The sequence below is a fragment of the Zea mays genome, chromosome 5 (assembly GCF_902167145.1).
Source record: "Zea mays cultivar B73 chromosome 5, Zm-B73-REFERENCE-NAM-5.0, whole genome shotgun sequence".
NCBI lineage: Eukaryota > Viridiplantae > Streptophyta > Magnoliopsida > Poales > Poaceae > Zea > Zea mays.
Genome location: NC_050100.1, coordinates 129,479,995 through 129,492,753, shown reverse-complemented (window position 1 = coordinate 129,492,753; position 12,759 = coordinate 129,479,995). Strand labels below are relative to the sequence as shown.

Here is a 12,759-nt window from a genome sequence, read left to right as displayed (position 1 = left end):
AGTTTTAGTAATATGCCCAACTATTACCCAAACGTACTCCCTCAAAGAGGAAATACCAGAGATCAGAATTGTATCATCATTGTTAACCATCATCATAAAAGTAACCAGAATTCTTCTAATCAAAGAGGATCCCAAGGCTGCTCTTAACTGTGAGCTCGGCTGATATACCAGTTTCTAACACTCTGTAGAGGTTGCACACTTTACCCACGAGTCGTGATCCCTTTCCAGCCTAGGTTGTACAGACCCGATCTTCACTACCGAGGTGAATGGTCAGGGATACACTACGTAGCCTTTACAAAGACTCCCCTGGTGCATAGCTGTTCGTTAGGTTTCACCAGTTGTACAAATGCAGTACACCTCCCCAAGGTGGGTGACTAACAAAACCAAATCAAATGAACCTCTACACCCCCTTGGTAGAGCGAGCACTACGCCCCGCCCCCATTGACGGCCCTCAGGCAAAGCCAACTACACCCCCAGGTTCATCTAATTATTCAGCTAAGGGCGTCCCATTCCACCCTCATGGTTGCACTGTTGTCTGTTATCCCAGGTGGTCACTCCATGAATAGGTCCTTACGGAGAGGTACTCAAGAAAAAGGCCTCAGCCCCCTAAAATATCACAAGATCATCATCGGGATAACATCATCGTATCATAAATAATCACATCATATTCATTGATTAAGTTAAGGCAATAGCAAAATGCTAACCATGATAACCCAAAAAGGTAAACAAGGATAAGGTAAATACAGACTAGTTAATCCTTAGGTTAAGCAATGTAATGCGAGACAGTGAATCATAAAGTATGTAGGACATAATAGGTCAGAGGACACTTGCCTTCACCAGGTTGTTGCTTAGGGAGGTCTCCAGCAACACACTCGAGAACCTCGAACTGCTCGTTGTCTAAATAAAGCGAGCATGCATTCAATACATTTAGAAAGTACAAATGAACAGCACACCAAACATGTACAAACATTGGAATACATCTTAAAAAGGCACAATACTAAATAAGGAATAATGAGATCAAAGTATAACATGAACTATAACATAAACTAATTTCATTCAGAAATAGATTATTCTTTAAGTGTTGTCCATAATTACATAACCTAGTTTTATTTATTTTACTATGACCTAAAAGTTGGACCAGGGATTAATTCATGTGATACATGCTATTAGTCTCACAAAACTAAATATACTTTAATCCCTAGGGTTTTCCTTTTATTTATTTTATTAAATAAACAAATCTACACATATACTAATCCATAGTTAACCATAAAATTGGAATGTACAGATTGTAAATGGAACTAATTTATTTAAACAAAGAATATTCCTTTGAACATTTTTGCAATTTGAATCACTAAATTTGGAGTTCATATGCAAAAGATATGAAATAAACAAGTTTGGGAATTCAAAATATGAAAATAGGTCTAATTCTATGAATATTTAAAAGTCTAGGGTTCAATCTGCAAGATTACAGGGGCCTAGACACGAAAACCAGGGACGTCGGGTTGATTCTGAACAAACCGAGGGTCTCTTTAATAAAACTACCATGCGAAGGGGTATCAGGCGATCTCAACCGTTAGATCAGAAACCAACGGCCGAGATTAGATCTGCGACCGAGGGCACGCGCGCGGGGGCAGGCGAGCGCTGACAGGCGGGTGAGGGGCGTCAGCGACCGAGGGGGGGTGCACTGACCGAGCGGGCCCAGCGCCAGGGACACGGGCGCTGACAGACGGGCCCGGACGCAGGGCGCGCATGCGAGAAGCGGTATCCCGCGATCTAGGCCGTGCGATCAAGATCGGATGGGGGAGATCAGACCGGGGGGGGGGGGTGAACGGCGGCGGGCGGCGCCGCTCCTCTCCTCGATGGTGAAGTCGCCGGAGTTAGGGCGGGTGCGTGCTACGGTGGTTCCGGGGTCGCCGGAGTTGGTGAGAGAGGGGGAAGACGACTCAGCGAACTCGATGGCAGGGCTGTGGCCACGAGTTCGAGGTCAGAGAGGGGGGAATGGCGGGGAAAAAGCCTCGGGTGGGCCGGAGGAACTCCGGTGAGGGATTTCGACCGCGGGGAGAGGGCTTGAGGCACGCTAAGTCCTGGGATAGCTTCAGCAGGGCGAGGGGAAACTCAAGGACCGATGCGGGGCCGCTAGGCAGGACTAAATCGGACGGCCACCGCAAGGGCGCGGCGGACCGCCACGGCCGACACCGGCGAAGCCGAAATTGGCCGGTGACAAAGTGTAACTGAAGAAATTGAGCATGGGAGAAGATGTCTCACCTCGGGGCGGAGCTCTGGGTCGCTGGGCGTGGCCTCCGACGAGCTGGTTGACAGGGGATGTGGGCGCGGGTCTCCAGCGAGGTCGGACGGCGAGAGCAGAGCGCGAGAGAGGGCGGGGCTTTGCGAAATGAGGCGGGGGAGTGAGTGGGGGTGCGGGCGGGGCTCAAAAAGGGAGCTAGGGTGCGTGGGCGGGCATCAGGGCCGAGAATTCCGGCGACGTGCGCGAGTGCGCGCGCACTGGTCCACGGTAAGCGTAGGGAGGGCGGAGCTGACAGGGGAGGCCCACGACGTAGAGAGAGAGAGGGCGAGTGCATGGGGCAACGACTCGGCGACTGGCGAACCGAGCCCGCGAGGCAGAGAGGGAAGAGGGGCATGCGGGCGAAGGGAACCAACGTGACAGCTTGGCCCCACTGGGCAGCGAGCGAGAGAGAGAGAGAGAGGAGGGTGCGGGGCAGACTGGCACCGACAGGCGGGGTCCGCCTATCAGGGGCAGCAGACGCGCGCGGCCGGGCCTGGTGGGCGGGTTTGGGCTGAATTGGCCTTTTTCTTTTTCCTGAATTTCCTAATTGCTTTTCCATTTCTTTTCTTTAGGGTTTTCAATTAAAATTCAAATCAAGTTTCAAATTTAAACTAATTCAAACATGTGCAACAATTCAAAGAATATTCAAACTCAGCATGATGCAACATGTCATGTCCCAAAGTGTTTTGACAAAATAAATAATTAATTCCCCCTTATTTTAGCTATTTCTACTCAAAAGGGAAAAGAGGGAGAGAAGGAATCTAGAGATAGATAGAAACTAGAGAGAGAGAAGAGTAACACCTGATTTTGGGTGATAATTAGAAAGAAATTTTATACCCCCAAATTCAGGGTGTTACAGCCTCCCGTGCGCATGGGGTCGTCGTCGTGTTGTCTGATGTCCTCCACCCCTTTTCAGGGACCGACGAGGAGGGACGTGGCAGCGCTGGACCTGGAGTTGCTGCAGCTAGTGGAGCTTGCCCCGAGCGCGCTTCGTGAGAACTCCATCGCTGATGTGTTGTATTCGTAGTGGCTCGTGCTACCTGACACGACCAAGCTAGTACCCCTTCAACGCGTCCTTTTGCCACCTGGCTTGCTGCTTTGGTTTGTGATTAAATTTCCTAGGACTCTGAAACACTTCGTTTCTAGATCGCTGGTTACACTGCCCAGTGCGTCATTCACATGGTCTACGTCGACTGTTTGCAGGGCCATTTATGGCCTATTGGCCTAAACCGAATAGGTTTCCATTGTTTGTTGTTTAGGTGAACACTGGTCGTAGTTAGAGGGCAAGACACTCGATTGAATCTGAGCAACGAGGATGCCAAGATGTCGACTGGCGGTGTGTGGGTTTGTTGTGTGTTAGCAGAAGTTGTGTTTTTGTGGCTGGACACGACAGATTTGGGGGTTTGGCAGTTGTGTGAGTGCAAAACCTGAAAGGGAGTAGGTTGGTTTCTTATGATAAACAAATTATTGTGATTTATGAATGGATGGTGTTGTATGATGAAGTCTGGACTCTGGAGATGTCTCACTTGTTCTTACTAATTTAAGTTTGGGATTTGCAATGTTTTGTGGTTATGTGTCTCGTTAGTTTGGTACTATGTCATCTGAGATGTAATGCCAAGCTTTTTTTTAGTTTTTATCCCTTGTCAGTCAGGTTGTTTTGTGCCATTGGCATTAAGTGGAGAATAGCTCAAGGACAAGTACTTGTAGTAAAATGCCAGGACCTTTTAGTTGCAGAATTCATGTGGGGTTTCGTTGCGAAGTGATGCTTATGTTGTTGTTTCTTTTGCTAATACAGTTGGGATCCACTGCGATTGGGTTGAAGATAAAGGATGGTGTTGTTCTCGCCATTGAGAAACGTGTGACCTCACCACTGCTGGTACTGAGCCACTTCTTATCTGGTAATAGTGTTAAATGATATGGCTGCAAACATCAGGATATTTAATTAAGAACATTGCTTGCTGGCCAAACTTATTTTTATACGATTATTCTATTAGTTGGTCTATGATTGAATTCTCATATTTCTTGTACAAGATTTATCTTTAGGTGGCTCCTCTTTCACACAATTGTTATTTTGTTGGTGCAGCCCCACACTCTTGCATTTTTTTGCAATATGGAGTATTCATGCAATTTTGTGGCTTGATTACCTGAGTACTTTTATTTTTCTTATTTTCATCTTTTGTGTATCTGTGGATCAGTCGATAAAGGCATCAATATGAGTATATGACTCTCGTTACCAAAGCCTAATAAATAGAAAAATAAAGAATAAAGGATCTAATTCATCTAAAAAAGGAGACATAAGATAGGTTTATTATAAAATATAATCGCATATCATCTGAAACTATAGGTTTATTGTTATCCAAAAATAAAACCAGACCTTCCTACATTTCTTCGGGCCTGGATTGAGCAATGCTCCCTTTGCATATAACACACTTACACACATTGGGGTTGATGATAATGTATGTATTGTTTATTTATCGTTGCTTACTAACATTTCATCCAATATTTGTATGCTGTTGCAACACACGAGCATTGTACTGTCATATATGGAAGTCTGTATGATATTGCAATATAGTGGTGAAATAACTAGATTAAAATAACAAAATTTATATATGACTAGGATCACAAATGGATTACGAAACATTTTCTCATAACAGTATAACACATATTTGTATATGAGTTATCGTGTTATTATATGTTATCATGGTATTATATGTTCCCGTTGCCACGCACAGGTACTTCTCTATTATATTATTATGTTTTCTCTAAGAAATGCGTGGTTTTGACGAAGAAGCGAAGTCATATAAGGATCCTAGTGCGATAGAGTTGGTAAAAATATTAAATAATTGGCCTCAAATGAATTATTACATTACACTTTGCAAATTTGTAAGTCAGAATTCCTTTGATCTATATAGTTAAATAAATTGTGCAAACATATAATTCTAATGTCTCATGTTTTGCAGGTTCTTATGCCATGGAGATATTCTATAGGCAATGTACTTTTCGTTATTAATCATGCAAACAGATTTGTGTCTGTGTTTAATTTCACACCTACTCCAAAATGGTGCAAAGATATACCACTAAAAAGATTTTGGGAAGCTGTTCTTCTTATTTCGAAGAAATATAAGGCTGCATACGGTGTCAAACGTATTGGATGGTCACATGACATTTATATGTGGCGACATTCAATTCGACCTGATGCTCCAATCGACTTAACAGAGTAATTACTTAAAATTATTATTCCATATATATAGATGTTACGTTTATAATTTCATAATATAACAAAGTTGGTAACTTTTTCAGTCTTAATACTGGTCATTTTGCTCTGCACATTATGGAGTGGTGGAACAGTGGTTTAAAAGCGCAACTTAGTATGGTGAGAATAATAGCATATATGTAATTTGTAGTTAAGGATAATATTACTTATAATATTTTTACAGGATGGTGCGACTCTGCGTAGGAATTTATTTATTGATCTGTTGACATACGAGGGGAACACATATCGATTTAACAGTCGTGGAAATATACAAGACTACCTTGATCGTATTATGGAAAAAAACTAGATGAAATAGATAGTTATGCTTATGTTTATTTTATATTTATTGATTTTGAATTTTTGCCATTAAATCTTCTTGTTAAATTTTATATAATACACTATTATGTGAGTGCTCGTGCGTTGCAGGCCTGGGTTTCTCTTTGATATCATTCCGGACGGCTCGCGGATATTGTCATCCATCTCATAATCGTATAACACATATTTGTATATATAAGTTATCGATATATTATATGTTACAGATGCAATGCACGAGCACTGACCTATCTTATAAAATACACTAGGTGAGTGCTCGTGCGTCACAGGCCCGAGTTTCTCTTCGATGTCATCCCGGACAGCTCGCAGATGTCATCCTCTATCTCATAACTATATAACACATGTGTATGTGTATATAAGCTATCGAGATAGTATATGTCCCCGTTGCAACGCACGGACACTGACCTAGTTCTTACTTAATTACATTGATACATCTTTTCTCTTTATATAAAAGGCTTATTTGGCCCCTAAAGAAATATTCTAATAAAATCAATCTAACTTATCTCTTTTTTTATTTCATCTGACCAAATTTATTGTTAACCTAACCAATCAAATCTTTTCTTATCCTAACTAATCAAATCAATTCAACTTATTCATTCATCTTTTTCTATCAAACTAACTAAATCAATCTAACTTTTTTTATTATAACAATTCCAGTTGCCATAACACATCGATGTCGACCTTGGTATGTGGAAAGATGTTGATGTTCTCGGGCAGCTGTTACATAACCTTCTGGCGTGGGTACACACCGGTGCCGTAGAGGGTGGAAGTTGATATCTGAATTGTTAGGACAAATTTAATATTTTATAACAGAAATATATGGAATTAGCTCATAACCTTTTTTATGTTGTCAAACACATTATTGCAAATAAGAATAAAATTTTGCACCTGAAGCAACGCAGCCCAAGGAAGACAAGACAGCCCACTTCAAGAATACAAGAGTGACCGGTTCACAATGGGCCTGGAGTATATGGGCTCCCCAGCCAGAGAAGAATCCCTTGTATGATGAGACGGGGTGAGGGAGAGAGGCTAATGATCAAACTATGTACTCTCTAGCGTGATCAAACTATGTAAAACAATCTTCTTCCCATCCAAGACAAGCCGACCTCGGTAATCCAACCTATCTTCTCTCCTCCAATCGGCGTCGGACAACGAGGATGCTGACATGAAGGCTCGTACGTGCTCTAGTTGTACACACTCTTCATCGGGGAATCTTGTTGATTCTTAACTGAACCCGTGCTTGTTCTGAACTTGGTCGTAAAGGATGCATCCTCTTGATTCTTAATGAGCCAGATTTGCTAATAAGCTTTGCTTTGATGGACGGTTTGTGTCTTCGAGGAGGGAAAATGACTAATTTGTTATTTATCATTTTCCTTTTTTGTAAACAAATTCTCTATATCTGGTGACTGGTGTTGCTCACGTTCACAAAGAAAGACCCGACAACATCTACCACCAAAAGTTCCGCAATTTATGCTTTTTTATGCTCCGTCAAACTGCCCAAAAATGGGCAGCAGTCCGATCGACGACGTCGATGCATGGCGCTTATACAGGAGGAGAATGCTTGGAAGAGAATGCCACTTGCCCAAATATAGCAACCCTTGGGGCCTTTATAGCCGAGCTCTGTCATGAATTAATCGATTTCGTAGTAAGTCCTCGACCATCCCTGCAAATTACCGCGATGGCTCCCAAGATCCTAGTCATCCTTGTGTTCCTCGCCGTGGCCTCACCGGCGGCTCTGGCCGCCTTCGATGTGATAGAGATGCTGGCCGACAAGCCCACGTACTCCACGTTCCTGAAGCTCCTGCAGGACACCAAGGTCGCGGGCGAGGCGAATCAGCTCCGGTCGGCGACGCTACTGGTCGTCCCCGACAAACTTGCCAAGCCTCTGGCGTCGCTGCCCGCCGATAAGGTGCGGCCGGCGGTGGAGAACCACGTCCTTCTCAGTTACTTCGACCCCATCAAGCTGGACGAGATGAAGACACGCACCGCCATCCTCCCCACGCTGCTCTCCGTCACCGACAAGAAACTCGGCGTCCTCAACTACACCAGGGCCGACGACGGGCAGATGTACTTCGGCGCTCCCGGCGCCCCCTGCGTGGCCAAGCTCGTGAAGGTCGTCGCAGCGCGGCCGTACTCTGTGTCCATCATGGAGATCAGCGAGCCCATTTTGCCGGCCGCGTTGCCCTCCCCCGTCGCGGCGCCCGGCCGCCGCGGCAAGGGTGGTAAGCGCAAGATCAAGCCATCAGCGGCAACCCATGAGGATTCCAACATGATCCCGCGCAAGCCCGTCGAAGCAGTGGTGGTGGGTAAGGGTAAGGTGGCCAAGGATACCGTGTCCGAGTCACCTGCTCCAAGCCCCGCCCCCGTCTCCGCCCCTTAGTTGCGTGTTGGGCGCCGCTGCCCGCCGGCCCCCGGCCACCATGCGTCGTGTCTGCGCGCGCACGCACGCATTGAACGGGAGATAGAATATGGTATCGTTCAATGCAGATTGCCATGCTATAGCTCCAGAGTTTATCTACCTGGTAGCACCATGACACGATGGCCCGTTCGTATTTTCTGGCTTGCTCGTACTTTTCAGTTCCATGGTTTTACAACACCTTTTACTCCCAGCAGAAAATACATAATATGCATGTACTCCTCTTTTTTTCCGTATAGTAATATAAACAAATTTTCACATGTGTTTACCTGCCGTTCCGTCGTCTGCTCTCGACATGTCCATCACGATAAGGACCGAGAGGATTAATATACGATTTTTATATGCTTTCAACAGATGTTGGACATATGGCTATCTGATAAGATCACAGTAATACAGAAAGAGGATTCAGACATCTAGAGAATGTTTGGTGTGAAAAATCAATACATTCTAGATAAGGTGATGTATCATAAGTTTATTCCATAAATTTGGTGTAACGAACTTATTCCTCATATTATTATAAATTATAAATCTATATGAAAAAACGAAATGATGATGGATCAACTCATTTCATTTCATAAACCAAACAAAAAGTGAGAAGAGGGAAGATTATGGTCTACCTTATTCTTTAAACCCAAACACCCCACCCCACTAGTATGTAGTACGGACTAAATCAAAATCGATACTAAGGGGGTGTTTGAATGCACTAGATATAACAGTTAGTTGACTAAAAAATTGCTAGTGGAATTAGCTAGCTAACTATTAACAAATTTTCCAAAAATAGCTAATAGTTGAACTATTAGCTAGGGTGGTTGGATGTCACCAGCTAATTTTAGCCGCTAACTATTAGTTCTAGTGTATTCAAACACCCCTAAAGCAAGCATTAGTACCCATTTAACTGTCGAGACCCTAAGAAAATACTAGTACCGTTCGATGCCTCTAAATGATATTGATATCCATTCTTTAGCACGGTTGAAGTAATCGGTACCGGTTGATCACTCCAAACTATACTAAAAAGTCCACTTTAGTAACAATTAGTAACATCAACCAACACTAAAGCTTGGAGAGCCTTTAGAAAATTGGTATTAAAGGGTATCCTTAACCGCCAAACGTTGTTTTACACTTTAGACTGTAATATTTATATAGTCAAGTTTAAAATGAAAGATAAAGATGAGTAAGCTGTTGGAGATAGCCTTACTAGCGTTTGATGACAAAACTGGTACCAAAGTAATCTTTAGTATCACTTTTTGTCCATTAGATGTTTTTCTGCAAACGGACAACAAAGGCTCTTCTAGAGTTAAAATAAGAGACAATTATCTTCTTTATAGTCACAAATAGCTCTACAACATAGTGGTAAGGATAGAACACACATAGCCCTAGGTCTTAGATCCAAATCATAACATTGCGGACATCTATCTTCTTTAGTATCAGTTTTTGTCCATTACTTGTTTTGTACCAACCGAGAATATAAAGGTTGTTCTAGAGTTAAAATAAAAGACAATTATGTTTTTTCTAGTTATAAATAGCTCTACAACATAGTGGTAAGGAGAGAACACATGTGGTCCTAGGTCTTAGATCCAAATCATAACATTGCGGGCGTACATATTTCGTGTGAAAATTATATATTTCTGATACTATAGACAATTCTTAGCGTGCTGTAAAAGTTCATTTAATTAAGGCTACAATTCATTGCTTGTTACTATCAAATTTGGAAGTTTCAACATCCACACAATAGGAATAGGGGACTTTCTTGTCGGCTTGGCAAATTTCTGTTGGTCTTTGACTAAGCCGACATGAATTAATTAGCTCTTGTCGATTATTAATGACCCCATGGAATTCAATTAATGTGTCGATGTAAATTCATGGCTTGTTATTTCAATATATATGCCCAATTTAGAACCCAACAAACGATGGTTAACAAGCATGGCAAAGACTATGATTAGGAAGGAGCGCCAAACATCAACGTTGTAGTTGTGCATTCTACTAGAGCAAAAAGCCCATGGATGGTAAGATATCATACCCTATGAATTTCTAATAGTGTATTCAATAAGATTGAAATCATGATTAAAAAGTTATTTTTGTAATCTCTAAGGTACTCCATGTTCATCGGTGTTATAGATATGATGGAGTGCGCTCTCATGGGGGCTTTTCAACGCAGCTTGCTAGTTGTAGCAGTCGTGGTCGCCATACAAGCCAGTTTATGGAGATGGAGCAAGCTACAAGGGAGCACGAATAGCGGTTTCTTGAAGAGATCTGGTAGCACCAAGAAGCAATCGTTCGACGACAACAAGAGTACATAGTTGCTTATAGCGCACATGCACAACAAGCACTTTCGATGAGTGTCACATTTATTTTCAACGTGATCCTTTTATTTGTAATATAACTAATGTATCATATTTGCAACATAGTCATGGTTACCAGATCGATCGTCGATGCCTCAATGGAAGAAAACAGTAGCCACACCTCCAGCTCAGTGCATTGAAAAGTATCTATACTTGAATTTATTTGTGAAATATTGTTGAATTTCATTAGGTTGAAATATTGTTTAACTAACTAGGTGCATTTAGTCTACACTTGGTCTTTTTAGTTCAATTTAGTTTGGACTTGGCATTTCTATCTAAACTTTTGAATTCCGGTTTAACTTGCTATGAACTAGATCTTTCTAGGTAAATAAGCTCATTCTACCTCTTTTACTGTAATCTTTCTCAATGTAATCTTTCACAAATGTTGTTGAAATCATCTAATTTAGTTTGTCATGATTTTGTAGGGATCAGGGGTCATGGGCCACAACGTGTATGATACTCCACCACCGTTGATACCAACAAAAATCAAAGCATCTCGACAAGAGGTTCATTTGACAATTTATACATTTCAATCGTTGTGAACTTAACATTTTATTTATTTGCTGCTAAGTCATTATTCTCTCTTTAGACTTTCAAACCAGATTAACAACTTCGTGAAGAATGTCTTCGCTTTTGGAGGTATTGGTCGTAACTCAAATGACACCCATGTAATATTGTGTATTTGGCTTCATTCTGGACATGAATGTTTTACTATTGCTAAATGTGATGAATTGAGAAGATTGAGATATTTGTTTGTGAACTTGGTGAATGTGATGAATATTGCGGTTGAATTTGATGAATTGTGTTGTGTTGAGAATTTTACATGTTTGTTATTTGCAAAAAAATCTGGATGTAAATAAAATTTTGTATTTTTACCCTACATAAGCTTATTTTCGACACTCGGGTAGGTGGATTGACCCGCAAAAATTAACCAAAATAATTTTCGGAGGCTAGGATGGTTGCCGCCTATAACGCCATACTTTTGCTTGTTACAAATCTCGTTTAAACTCAATAACAACATACTACCTTTAGGGGGCATGAAATTGTTCTCCTTTTAAACAAATTTCTACTCGAGTTTACCTCAATAAGAGAAAGGGACAATTTTTTTACAAAACTCTTGACCAAGAAAAGAGCTCAAACTCCACCAAACTTATCATCTGAATATTTCATATTTTCTACAAAATTTTAAAGTGATTTGGAGTTTATTAGATTCGAATTTGCAAATGAAACTTAAATTCAAATCTAAAAAAATGGAAAAGATAAAATAGTAACCGAGCCGACCCATTAGTCTTTCGACCCAGGACCCACGCATATGCCCTTGGTCACCTGATAGGTGAACCTCGCTTGTCGGCGCACACCCCACACTCGCCTGTTCTCCAAGACACTGAATCCCTAGCCCCACGTGTCAGCCTTTCCCCATGCTTCCCAGACCCTAATTTGCTAATAGGAGAGCTGTACATGTCATCCCTAACGTCTCACCCCTCTCCCTATTCCCCAACGTGTGCACACAGTCGTCGATCCCGCCATCCTTTGCTCAAGCGCGACTGCTGTCCCCGTCACTCAACAACGGTAATGATGGGCATTCAAGTTGATAGTTTCTCCCCCTATTCTCTCCCCAAATGTCTTGCGATTCAATGGTGCGAGCTCATCATCATTCAATAGAAGCCTGATCGTCCTACTCATGCATGAGCCACCCCTCTTGAACCACTGGTGCATAGCTATAAAAGGAGACTCCCACACCATTTGCTCATCCCCATTCAAGCTCCCAACCACCCAAGCCCTCTCCTTTCGTTACCAGTGTCACCGCCATTGTTCAGGACCATCCGAGACCGTTTTCTGTCCTCCTCGAAGCACCCCTGACCATGCTACCAGTGTCACTAGCTTCGCCAAAGCTCAAGCAGTTTAGGACAAGCCTCCACCAGCGTTCTACTGGCGTCTTCTTCAAGTGACGCCACCACATGACGATTGTCGCTCTCCAAACCGCCGCAGCCAACCCACTGGTGCCAGGCTCTTTGCATGAAGGTAATGAACATGCGAAGCCTGTAATACTCAAAGTTGTATACAAAGAGTAACAGAGAGAGCTCCTCATTTTGTGTCTCATTTTGCATCATAAAAAAAAGAGCATACATGTTGA

General features: G+C 42.4%; 1 protein-coding gene across 1 annotated transcript; it reads left to right on the top strand.

The window, feature by feature from the left end:
- Positions 1-7,506: 7,506 nt before the first annotated feature.
- Positions 7,507-8,546, top strand: LOC100282674 (uncharacterized). The gene has a single exon (NM_001155582.3). It carries the CDS (start codon positions 7,549-7,551, stop codon positions 8,248-8,250), a length of 702 nt encoding a protein of 233 aa, NP_001149054.2. The 5' UTR covers positions 7,507-7,548; the 3' UTR covers positions 8,251-8,546.
- The last annotated feature ends 4,213 nt before the right edge of the window (positions 8,547-12,759 follow it).

Excerpts from the sequence above, each read along its gene's own strand:
- LOC100282674 (NM_001155582.3), top strand. The coding sequence starts at position 7,549 with ATGGCTCCCAAGATCCTAGTCATCCTTGTGTTCCTCGCCGTGGCCTCA.